The following is a 12,289-nucleotide window of genomic DNA, read 5'->3' as shown; positions in this document are numbered from 1 at the left end:
TAAATCAGTAATCCGAAAACTTGTACTTTGCCTGGCCTTAAATACTTCTCCATAGACTTACATAGGCATAACTAAAATTAAGATGAAAGTTAAATATGGGCAGAATTATGGCCCCACATCCATGCAGGTAACACCAACCATGTCTTTTTTACAAAATTTGGCACACACGAAGACAGCCAGAAATTATACTGTGAGAAAACACAGAATGATAAAGTTACACTGAGGTGCCATTCTGTTTAAAATACAGATTTTGCACCACATGGAGACCTTGTAACCTTCAACAATACTGAAACACCTTCATATGAAGGTATACATAACACCTTCATATGAACTGACTGTGATCTTATGATTTTATAGTAGAAAGTATTCTAAGAGGACAAAGAAAATTGAAAAATTGAAAGATAGTTCTAAAAGAATGAGAAAATTCAGTGGTGTGCCCAGTGATGCTTTGCAGGCATTTTAGCTCCATTGCAAGGTGTAGTCTTTGCCTAATTCCAGTTGAAGGCTGGTGATTGTCAGGACCTGTGGAAAAAACAGACAAAATGAACAATTAGTAACTACTGTGAAGATCCACTCCTTTGTCTGTGTTCAACAGAGAACATAGAGGCTTCTCATTTAAGGTTACAAGAATTAATTCCTCTTCCTTTGCTTTTGTGCTTGTAGCACTATAAACATAGTTTAACCAGCATAGATTTTTGGATTTCTGATCATGAGGCTCTGATCCCTTCCCTTCATTCAGAAGCCATTTTGGAATTGAGGTTCCTTTTATTTTAAAAAAAGGGAATTTTTAAAGGCAGCAAAACTTGGAAGACATCGTAATTCAACTGTGCATATCAATTCCTTTTTTTTTTTTTTTTTCCGTCAAAAATTCAACAGCAGAATGAGATACTTCCATTCTCTTTCAAATTTTTAACTCATCTTTTGGGTTACATACAAAACTTACGTAGTTTTGGCTTTCCCGGAAACTATGATTTAACAAAATACTGAATTTCAAAGGCAGCAAGATCCCAGTAACAGAAGAGGTTGGGCAGTCTCCTCCTACCAGAAAACTGGCAAAACAGAACGTCTCAGTAGTTCTGTTCATATTTGAAAGATGCTCCACAGGAGTTCTGGCTCGAATGGCAATTCAGTTATAGACATTTATTTCAGCTGCCTTTAGGAGGGCTTAATGTTATTGTCCAGAAAGGCAGGAGGGGGGAAACACCCTGGATAGACACAACCCAGGCAGATGGAAAAACCTGGTGCTCTGAGGTTGGTGGAAGGAATGCCAATAATGTTAGAAGTGAGAACTGACTTTTACATGTAGGAACCCCATGTTGCAACACCTACAGCCGAAAGATGACATGACAGAAGAAGAAGCGGAGGTAGGCGAACGGGGCTGGGAAATAAAAACGTTGTCAGACAAGACTGACAAGTACAGGGCCAAGTAGAAACTATGAAAATACTTGTAGCAGCTTTTCCTCCTTCAAGTCTCCCAGGTTGCAGGTAAGCTATTAGGGAGAGAGGAAACCAAGCACAAACCAAAATCTACCACTTTTCCAATCAGAAGCAGTGTGGGTTCTTTGACAGTAATTTCTATGCTTTAAAGCTCTATCACACTTACTGTACAATATTTACTATACATTAAACAGTGTATTACAGAATTACAGAATGCTTGGGGCTGGAAGGGACCTCTGGAGATCACCCAGTCCAACCCACCTGCTAAAGCAGGGTCACCAGAGCAGATCACACAGGAACGTGTCCAGGTGGATTTGAATGTCTCCAGAGAAGGAGACTCCACAGTAAAGAAGTTGCTCATCATATTCAGATGGACCCTTCTGTGCTTCAGCCTGTGCCCGTTACCCCTCATGCTGTCATTGGGCACCACTGGAAAGAGTCTGGTCCATCCTCTTGACACCCACCCGTGAGATATTTATAAACATCGATGAGATCTCTCTCAGCTTCTCTTCTCCAGTCCGAAGAGACGCAGCATGATTATATAATCATTACCTGATGGCAGTTTATATATCTGCTGAAGTATATTTTAAATATGGTATTGCAGCTGAATCTCCAAAGGTTTAAGAGCACAGATGGAGCTGTGAAGGTGGCATCACCCTGCAAATGGCATCTCACCTTCTTGCTGGCGTCGTAGTCCACGGTGTGAGGCGATGCGATGGTCACGCCGTTCTGCTGGACGGTCACCTGGCTAATGCTGCTGGGCAGACCCAGGACTTTAATGTCAGTGAACATTAAGTTGTTTGGATCAGTGTAACCGTGATGCGAAACCTTGATATTTAAAACACCCTGAAAGGAAAAGGAAAGAAAGAATATTGGAGGTTGTCACTAGACTGGTACAAACCCAGCCGAGCTTTTCATCTGCTTTCCTGCCTTCCCAGAACAGCTTCTCTGCCCCATCATCTCCCTCAGCCCTCACAGGTCCCCTCCCATTTCCAGTTACTGGAATTTTAAGTAGATTTTGGGCACACGGTTTCTTTGGGCCATACCTGGGTCCCACAGGTCTCCAAAAATCAAAAGCCATGTTAAACTACCCAGGGATGGTGCCAGGTGGTTCACAGCCCAAGTGTGATCCTGTGTAAATGTGCTATGATACAATTCTGCATATTTAGCGCTCAGAGGTTGTTACTTTTAGTGTGAGTGTTTTCCACTGTTGGCTGATTCCAGACATCTTTAATTAGTCTTTTCCTTCGCAACTTTTTCTAAGAGCAGGAAAAGGTACATTTACTCTATAATCTCCTTGCAACTGCAAATACCGAATATTTGCAAAACAAACTTCTCTTTCTTAGCAATTAACATTCGATTATTTGACAGAGACAGAATTAAATGAGAAGAAAGTACAGTGGGAATAAAATTAGAAGACATTCTGGCACCCTGGAAAACTAATGAAATAAGTATTTCTCTTAAACCAAAAGTCCATATAATTACGGTGTAATTTAATTCCAGGTATTCAACTGGCTATGATGAAAAATGAAACCTAACATCCTAGAAACGGCGGTGCTTAAAATAAACACTCCTGTTCATTGGCTTTGTTACCCAGGCATGTATGCCAGATTCTGCTGCTTCCTCCCAGAACTAGGATTGCACACAATACATATATTCTATGGTGAATAGGGGCAGAAATACCCTCCTTCTGAACCTGTGAACTTGTACTTTTTCGAGCAGCAACATAGCTTGCACAACAAGGTAGAGAACAGCAAGGACTACCCTGAACTTGAAAAATGAACCTCCAGCTCCCTTCACACCAGCAAGGGCTGGTTTTCCTCGTGTGTCTGTTCTGACCCATCGACATGCTCCAGAGGTTCTGCTTTGACATGTGCTCTCACTTCACAGAAACGTTTATGAAGTTAACTTATACTTTCAGAATGATAACAGAAACTACAGTGCCATAAATGTACACTGTGTTCAACAATTTACTATAACTGAATCATTCTGAAATTTGTTCTTATCACAGTCTAATCATATTATTGTAGTCCATTCAATCGTGAGCACAAATAATGTTAGGGTGGGATAGATATTAGATATTTGGTATTAGGAAGCCCCAAATTAAAATACCTACAGTTAATAATACAATACTAATCACATAAAGTGATTATTCACAATACTTGACATATTGTTACTTACCTGAGTAGCAGTAAATGATGTAAGCAGATATACACCATCTTCATATGCATCTGTTAAAAATAAAAAAAAAAGAAAATATATTTGCCATTCATCTTATTTAACACATTATCAAAATTTCAGTTCAACGACTGAGTATCTCCAAGGGTGGAGGCTACACAGTCTCTCTGGACAACCCGTTGCAGTGTTCGACCAGGATTTTATGAAGGCAAGAAGCATCATACATACCAATGCGAACTCCATCGTCCCAATAAAGCTGTCCTTCTGCAAACAGGTTGTCATCCAAAGCAACAGTGAGTCCCATCGTGTTTTTTCGGCTATGGGAAACAAAATAATGTTTCCTCAATTTCCTCAGCTAATCACAATTCATATTTATCAAACATTAGGAAAAACTTCCAAAATGCTCTATGCCACTCAACTGGTCTCCCATACTCATCATTCTAGAGCCCATCCTATTACATTTAAAGGAGATCATTAAGAGGAAGCCAAAATGAAAAACCAGCCATAAAGCTCCAGTGCTACCGTACGTGTAGCTTCTCTGAGGACTGATCGTATTTCTATGTAATTGTGCAAAACTAAATGTTTAATTTTTAATTAATCTCACCTGTAAAAAGTTGTATTAGCAGGTCTCTGCCAAGCAAGGATGTGTCCACCTCGGATATGCAGGTTGATGTGTTCCAAAGGAGCTGTTAAAACTGTGAACTGTCCTCTAAAGCCAATATCCTCATCCTATTCATGAAAAAATGAAGAAGTCTTCTACTGAATTGCCCTTATTTTAGAGAGGTTTTTAGAATGAAATTATTCTTGTTTGCTAGACAGATTAATTAGGAGTTGTTACTGCAGGAGTAGCTATATAACGCTTTTAAGAGAAACTCGGAAATTCCATATCTATAAAACACTGTAGCTGATGGCAGCTGAGCTGATGGGGCCAGCAGGTGATTTTTGATGCCCCTTCTTCCTATTACAAAAGCTTTTATTATTTCCTGTGAATAAGATGGTGTGGCTAAACCTGTTGTGTCTTTCTCCATTCTAGCATGCCTTAACAAAGACAAACAAAACAAAACCCTCATTTGAGGGTTAAAGTCAATAGAAAGACTTCAAAGGCTTCACTGGGATCATGTTATTATACATTATTATACAGGAGTTATTATCAGCTAAGTGATGTTGTTTTGCTAAGAACTGATACTGAATGCAAGTTTGTAAAAGGACAAGAGCGTTCACACCTCACCAGCACTCAGCACATCCTGCCGCTGTTCTGAACAGCGCTATGAAGAAGACATACAACATATAATTTTAAAAATTACTTACTGTGTGGTAATCATACCAGCGCGCATTGGGGAAGTATGCATTCACCGTTCGAGCATTCTGGAATTGAACATACACGTTTTAGGTAAGTTACATCAAGAAGTGAAGTTAAGCTGGAGCGACTTTAATGTTTTTGTAAGTGCTTAACAATGTACCTCTTGCATCACAGGGCTGATGAGCAGCGCCGGTCCCCAGAGGAACTGCTCATATATTTCCCAGGTTGTTCTGTCTTCCACAAACCTGCAAGTTAATAGAGTAATGATTAGATACTGGGTGCTGAATATTTCCAAAGTGTTCCTTCTTCAAGACATTTTTGTCAGTAATCAAACCAACTATAGCTAGTATCCACTATTTCCTCATCTTTGTTCTAGTATTAATAATTCATCGACCAATTAGTGCTTGCCAAGAATGCGTAGAGATCATAACACGAAACTTATTAGAGAAATGCAAGCCCCAAAAAGCCACTTCTACCAGCAAAACACTCATGGCTGTGGCAGAATTCCTTCTTTTGTGCTTAAAGATTTTGTCCAGCTGTTTTTGCAACATTTATTCTTTTGATTCTGCATAAGCCTGAAGAGGCTAGAGGTGAGCTTTCAAATTTAAACATTACTCCTAGAGAAGCAAATGTTCAATTTTGCATAGAGAAAAAACAGAGAACTAGTGTTGTTTAAGTGAGACTTCATATTGAAAGCTCATATTCTCAATCTCTTCCTTTTTTTTCCTTAAAGAAAAGTTGCTGTATCTAAGAGAAAAATTTCTTGTAAGGAGTGTCACGACTACAGAATTTCTAGTGGAAAGTCCTGCTAAGGAGAGCAAAGGAGTCGCACTTACTCATGGAGTACGGGGCGAATCACGGTGCTGCCATGGGCATGGGCATCATACATCAACGTATAGAGGTAGGGTAACAGGGTGTATCTTATATTTAGCACATGCCTGGAAATCTCCACAAATGTTGAGTTCCAGGAAACAGGATCTTGCCTCTAAAAGAGAAGAGACCGTCATTAGTCAAGCTGGATTTTTTTTGTTCAGAATACCTGACCAAAAAAACCCAAACATAGCAAGACAAAGCCGAGGAAATTTCTCTGCCCAGTTAGAGCACCCTCATTTATTTATTCTTCAATGAAGGAGTAAGTGACACTAAAATCAACAGGTGTCCCTCTCAGCCCTAAGAGAGCAAGTAGAAAGAGGGAAGGTGAGAAAAACTTGGGGGGAGTTCTGTAAAATAAATGTTTAGTAGTAAGTGTCCCAAAGGCGCGACACACCCCAGCGTGTATAATTTATTATCCCTCTTTTCTGCAGGGCACCACTCAGGACTTGCAAGAAGAGACCCAAGCGCTAATGACAGACGTCAGGGAGCACTTCCCATCTTTATGAAATGGACTGAACAATACCTTGGCAAATTGGGTAAGACTGGAAGCAACACGATAACCCTGAATCTGCATTTTTAAAAGCTTTAAAAGTCCTATCGGAAGGTGTGCCGCTGCAAGATAAAGCACACAGGTTTTGAAAAGGAGACCTTAATCCATTAGATATATGCCATATAAATAGCTCTACTCTGCTAGACGTGAAGCTTTCAGTGGAATAGAAGTGCTGTTTCCATTTTTCTTGATTTTTCCGGTTATCTTGTTTTACAGCTCTCTACAATATAGTCCTTAGCCAGCACAGACCAACATTTAGGCAATTATTTTCCTTTACTCTTAAAAGAAATACAATCTCTGATGGTGGCAACCGTGCAAAGCGCTGAAATTGTCGAGCCTGACTCCAGGATCTTTTTACACTGTCCCATTTTCTCATTTCTTCCATAATTATGGACAATTAGGGCTGAGAGCACCAAGGTCAGCCTGGCTCCTTTGAGTGTCTTTGCCATAAAAGTGCTCTATTCTAATCTTGCTGGTGTAGTGTGTTTCAATAAAAATGGCATGCAGGAAAAAATAAGTCAGACTTTGGTTCAGTCAAGGCAAACTTAGAACATTCTTCTTTCAAACGGCCCAAATCCCAGAGCAGCCCCTCTGTGGGTATAAAACCTGCCAGGTGAGGGGGAGGCTTACAGCAGATCGAGCGTGTTTATAAATAAAGACAATTTTTATTTGCTAAAGAGCCCAATATGTTATCGTCTTATCTGTTTTGCTTGGAATGTACTTTATTTGTTGGCAGGCCAGCTTGTGTGCTGTCCTGGCTGGTCTCTACGTGTGTTCATTACAAAGGACCAGTCATTAGCAACCATTAAACAATTGCAACTCACCCTTGTTCCCTTCTCATTGTGATTTCTCGAATATGGATAAAATGCACCCAGCTGCATCCAGCGAACACACAGCTCGTACTCCGAGTCTCTGAAGAAGCCACAGATATCGGCTCCTGTCTGGAAGTTCAAAAATAATCCGATTGGAATACAATAAATTAATGTACAGCATCAAGATAACTAAATGTAAAGTAATAAGTCATTAGCTTACATAAGATATTCCAAAGAGACTGAACTCCATCATCCCTGAAAGGAAGAATAATACAACATTATTAACTGCTTTGTTTGGTGTTTTTTTTTTTCCTTTCTTTGGTGTGTTATTGGTATGCTATTGCTAATATCTACTGTAATGCTGAATGAGAAGAGAAAAAAACACCCACAAACCCCACAATTTCTCTAATGTGTCATGTTTTTCTCATACATAAAGAGATGGGAGCTGGTTGGTCAAGAGTAAACAAACAGGGTGGAAAGATGGCTGGTCCCCGTCCTTCTACTTTCCCGTAGCTTTCATTGCCAGGCCGATGTCACATGGTATGGAATATCCCTTTGGTCAGTTGGGGTCAGCGGTCCTGGATGTGGCCCCTCCCAAGATCTTGCCCATCCCCAGAGTACTGGTGAGGGGGCATGTTGGAGAGACAGCCTTGGAGCAGCCGCCAGACCATTGGTGTGCTATCAACACCAGGACCATGAGGCCTCCTAAGAAGAAAATTGACTCTGTTTCAGCCATACCTGAAACAACTGCACACAGAATATTTTCCTTCTACGTACCAATAATAGATTTAGCTAGCTGGTCCCACGCCGCAGTGTTATCGCCGAGCCAGTGTCCTGCCCATTTTCCGCTACTGGGATACGTGGAACGCGTGATAACAATCCCACGCTCGTTGGTGGCACTCTGCAAACCGCTGACATTGAAAATAGACAAAACCAAAACAAAACATTGAGAAATATTACATGGGAAATATTACCTAAGATTCTCCTCGAAAATAAACATTAGGGCCCATATTTTCATAGCGTAAGGCAGCATTGGTGTGTGCATGACTATGCACACATCCAATCCAGAGGTGCTTTTCGTGGCAATTTGCCGTGATTCACACAAAACACAGCAGTGTCAGCCAACCCGCAGCTGCAAAGAGAAGTGGCAAAACGAGGAGGTGCTAAAAAGAGATTTCTTGCTCGGGTGGGAAAATACGAATGTAGCCCAACTTGCGCATTACCTAAGGGCTCCACGATGTATTCCAGGGCACATCATTCCTTTCTTAAAGTTCTTGAAAACGTGCAGCAACATAGTTTAAAACTAATTTAACAGAACTCATACCAAAAAGGTAATAAGGGGAAAAAAATAGAGGTGCTGGGAATATTGGACCTGTCAGTATAACTCTAGTTGCCAAAAAGGGATTGGAACAGAAAAAAATAAGTCATGAATCTGTAGTCACTACAGAAGCACCCAAGATGACATGATATCAATATAAGATGACCACCATGCATTTGTCTAGAAGCAAACATTAAACCTGTGGTTTTCTGCTCGGGGTAGGCAACAGGTCTTACAGCTGAGGAATGATTCCCAATGTGTGCAACCACCTTGGCCATAGCTGATCTATTGATCTGATCACATTCGGCTTCCTCAAAAGCAGAAATTTCAACTAGAGGTTAGTCACCTCTTGACGATGGTGGGACTTATTTCCCTTTCCCAAAATAGAGGTAAAAGCCTACAAGGCAGGAAAGCTACAGGTGCCTGGCTTTGGGGCACAGAAGGAACCGTCACACCAGGCAAGGACTGTCACGGACTTCTCAGGGTGCTCTGGCACTGCAACCCTGTGGCCTTGCTCAGGGTCATTGCTACGGGGAGACTGTGGCTTGAAATGACTCAGGAGACGACATCCTGAGTCTCCTGGGGTGTGAGTGTGAATGAGCTGAATGGTGAACTGATGCACCAACTTCATTACCTCAACTAATTAAAAAAAAAAACCCAAAACTTCAAATAAAGCCTTGGCCAATGCCATACTGTACCTCCAAAAGCAACCAAGAAAGCTTTAGCAAAAGGAATTAAAATTGCTACGTTCACGGGAATTTAGGCTTCCTAGTTGCTCTGCCAAGGATCCATGCACCTTTCTCTGCAGCACAAGCTGTTGATCTTTGCTGTGTGACCAGCACAGATGCATCACTGCTCCCCTTCCTCAGAACGATTCCTCTGTAGCTGTGCACACGTACTGGGAATCGTTACAGCAAAACACTAAACCGCAATACTAGTGAGAAAGCTGCCCTGATTAAATGGCGCTGCTCTCCAACGCTAGCGCCACAATAATTGCCCAAACAGCTGCTTCAATAAGGCACTATTTATTTATTTTTCTACAGGATTTGCAGCTTCAGTGACACTATAATTACAGCAAAAATACACAAGTCACTTAAATTACCGTAGTAATTAAACTAAACTAATGTGCTGTAATTATTTCTTCCAAGACAAACACTAAGTTTTCTAGAATCTTTTATTTCTTTGCAATGTGCTATCAAACATTTTCAGCCTCCGCTTGGCTTACCCTACTTCAACAATGCTTTGGAAACTGTAGCTAGAATTGCACATGTAAAGCAAGTGTATGTTGCGCACAGAACTGCTCAAGGATGAGCACGGCCCCGCGTTTTGCTGCCTCGAGGTGCCAGCTCTCTGCTCCAGGGCCGAGCCAAAGCTTCTCCATGAAAAGCAATTTCTCATATCTCAAAGCCCAAATTGACCTCCAAACCATTGCTGTATTCACTAGTGAGGGTTTTGGTTTTCAAGTCTACGCAAAACCTTCCTCATGAAAGAAGAGCGTTAAGCCAATATCAAGGAGCTCTCTCTGTCTAATGGCTGGAGAACTCAAATAGCACTGTTAGATAAAGAAATTGCTGCTCGCTTTTAAGTTACGGGTTTTTGTGAGTCTTGTGTGCGAGCTATCGTCTTGTTTGGATGGTTTAGTACCAGAATAAATTACTATTACAACCTGTCTTCAGTTGCGCAATTATTCCTTCAGTTAGTACCAAAGACTAAATTGGAAACTGAGAGCTGATATACAGATATATGTTTAAAAAACAAAACAAACAAAAAACAAACCGAAAGAAAACAAAAAACCTCCACAAACGTAACCTCACATTTTTCTATAAATCTGAAGTGCAAGAATACCTGTATAAGCTGTGTGATTTATTGCAGTCGTTTCTGTTACAATGCCACTCAAACCAGAAGAAACTATTTCACTACCTTTCAGTTCTTACTTGAAACAGAGGAACAACTGTAAAGTTCCTCTTACTGTTCAGTTATTGTCTGCTTACAACGCCCAAATCACCTGTGGCTTGGCTGACAGCAGAGGGATCAGACGTTCCTTTCCGTCCTGTCAGCAATTGCTCCCCTACCTTGACTGGCAGCGCTGCACTGGCTGCCAGAGACAACAGTCAAAAATTCCAGCAGCCTTTACCTTGGCTTTCTTTATGGTAATATCAAAGTTACCAAGGGCTTTAAGGTCGTTAAGACCTATAAAGAAACATTGTTCCTGGCTTACTCCTTGAATCGGAAATGAAACAGCACAGCGGTATTATCATTAGATCAGACATTATCTCAAGCAGGTTGGGGTGCTGCTCAGAAAGGAACTGATAACAATGACTGTCTTGAAGTGAGAAAATAAATTCTTAAAAGTAAAGCCTTATGCACACGCTTTGCATTTTAAAAGTCACTCTTTCCCCTTTTCATTACTACTCCATTTGTTTTTAATAAGGACGTTATTGAGCCCTTCTTAAAGTAACATTGTTAAAAAACTATATTCATTTTCTCTCACTAGTAATATAGTGCAAGGAAAAAACAGTATCAACCCCAGGAGTAAAACAGGCTGTCTTAGCAAAACCTAGAAACAACAAGTATTTTCTATTTCAGTTACATTAATTGTGTGAGACTATATACTGAGTAATTACTGTTCCCAACAGCTGATGACAATGTTCAGACCTGTTCCCTGTTCTGCCTCTGCTGGAAAGGCAACTGTTGCGTTCGAATGCGTTGGGACAAAGAAACGCTCCATGTCAAGTAATTACATCCAAATTAAATTATATAAGAAATCGCACCATGGCCATCTTATTCCATAATACAGGTCAGCAATTCAGCTTGCACAACACAACATCTATATGGACGAAGCCCTCAGAACTGGAATACAAAGAATTGCTCCCAGCCAGGTGAGCAATAAGTTTCTTTAGTATTAGACGTGGGTAAACTGTCTTTAAAACGTACCTTGAAAACTGTGTCTGCTCGGGGTCAGTGATTTTAAAGCTGCTAAGCTCAAAATAAAGACCTTGCCTGCTTGGCCCAAGACAGTCAGTGATGCAGCTGCAGGTCTTCACATGCTTAAGCAGGTGGCTGGGTTTTTCTCTTTTATCTCACCCCAGGTGCAGAAGGTGTTTATCACAGTGAAACCATATTATGGAGACAACAGAAAAGTCTGGAAAATTCACTTACTCTAGGGTAGGTTTTGTTTGTGACCATCCATAAAGGCTGTGGACATCGTAGTGTCTGACTGGGGTACCGTCCGGAAGATATTGTCGACCTTCCATGCACGGAGTTTTCACAATTAATCCCTCTGACCGATATCCCAAATCTAATGGAAAGGCAACAAAAATATTTTTTTAATAATCAACATTCAATAATGATTTGAGTTACTTTGCTTTAATTTTCACAATCTCTTAGGCATTCAGTCTCTTTTAGGCATGTGTACTGTCATTTATTTATAATTATAAAAATAGCCTTTCCAAAATGGAATATTTCTAATATTTCTGATCAGGCATCTAGGATTGTAAATGTTTTAATAGCTTAGTTGCAGATGCTCTTGCTGAAGAGGATAAAAGAGTAAACAGAATATATCCAAAGGCAAAAGATACTGGAAATCTTTGTAAAACACTGTCAAATCAGCCATATAAGCAGAAAAATGGGTGTAGTGGAGGGTATGGCCAGTGTCTGAGTATTAACTTCTTGACAATTCCTGAGAAACTATTCATAGTAACTGAAGACAACACTAAGCAACAGGAGTACGCTAATAAATCATTAATAAATAATTGCTAATTAGTAGCTCTTCCTACCAGTATTTAAGTAAAGCCAAGCCAAGAAAGATAAGGATTTCAAGT

General features: G+C 40.5%; 1 protein-coding gene across 1 annotated transcript in view; it reads right to left on the bottom strand.

The window, feature by feature from the left end:
* Positions 1 to 459: 459 nt before the first annotated feature.
* Positions 460 to 12,289, bottom strand: part of LOC135991327 (maltase-glucoamylase-like) — a 65,631-nt gene continuing 53,801 nt past the window's right edge. The window contains exons 59-70 of the mRNA XM_065639838.1: positions 11,628 to 11,766; positions 7,928 to 8,061; positions 7,371 to 7,405; positions 7,163 to 7,279; positions 5,752 to 5,900; positions 5,076 to 5,160; positions 4,924 to 4,980; positions 4,220 to 4,344; positions 3,844 to 3,932; positions 3,619 to 3,668; positions 2,113 to 2,283; positions 460 to 522 (exon numbers count right to left, since the gene is read on the bottom strand). Coding sequence (XP_065495910.1) covers positions 460 to 522; positions 2,113 to 2,283; positions 3,619 to 3,668; positions 3,844 to 3,932; positions 4,220 to 4,344; positions 4,924 to 4,980; positions 5,076 to 5,160; positions 5,752 to 5,900; positions 7,163 to 7,279; positions 7,371 to 7,405; positions 7,928 to 8,061; positions 11,628 to 11,766 — 1,214 coding nt within the window. The remainder of the gene's footprint in view (positions 523 to 2,112; positions 2,284 to 3,618; positions 3,669 to 3,843; positions 3,933 to 4,219; positions 4,345 to 4,923; positions 4,981 to 5,075; positions 5,161 to 5,751; positions 5,901 to 7,162; positions 7,280 to 7,370; positions 7,406 to 7,927; positions 8,062 to 11,627; positions 11,767 to 12,289) is intronic.

Source organism: Caloenas nicobarica, chromosome 8 (genome assembly GCF_036013445.1).
Source record: "Caloenas nicobarica isolate bCalNic1 chromosome 8, bCalNic1.hap1, whole genome shotgun sequence".
In the NCBI taxonomy this organism is placed as follows: domain Eukaryota; kingdom Metazoa; phylum Chordata; class Aves; order Columbiformes; family Columbidae; genus Caloenas; species Caloenas nicobarica.
Note: the sequence above shows the minus strand (reverse complement) of the source record. Positions and strands in the feature narration are given on the sequence as shown.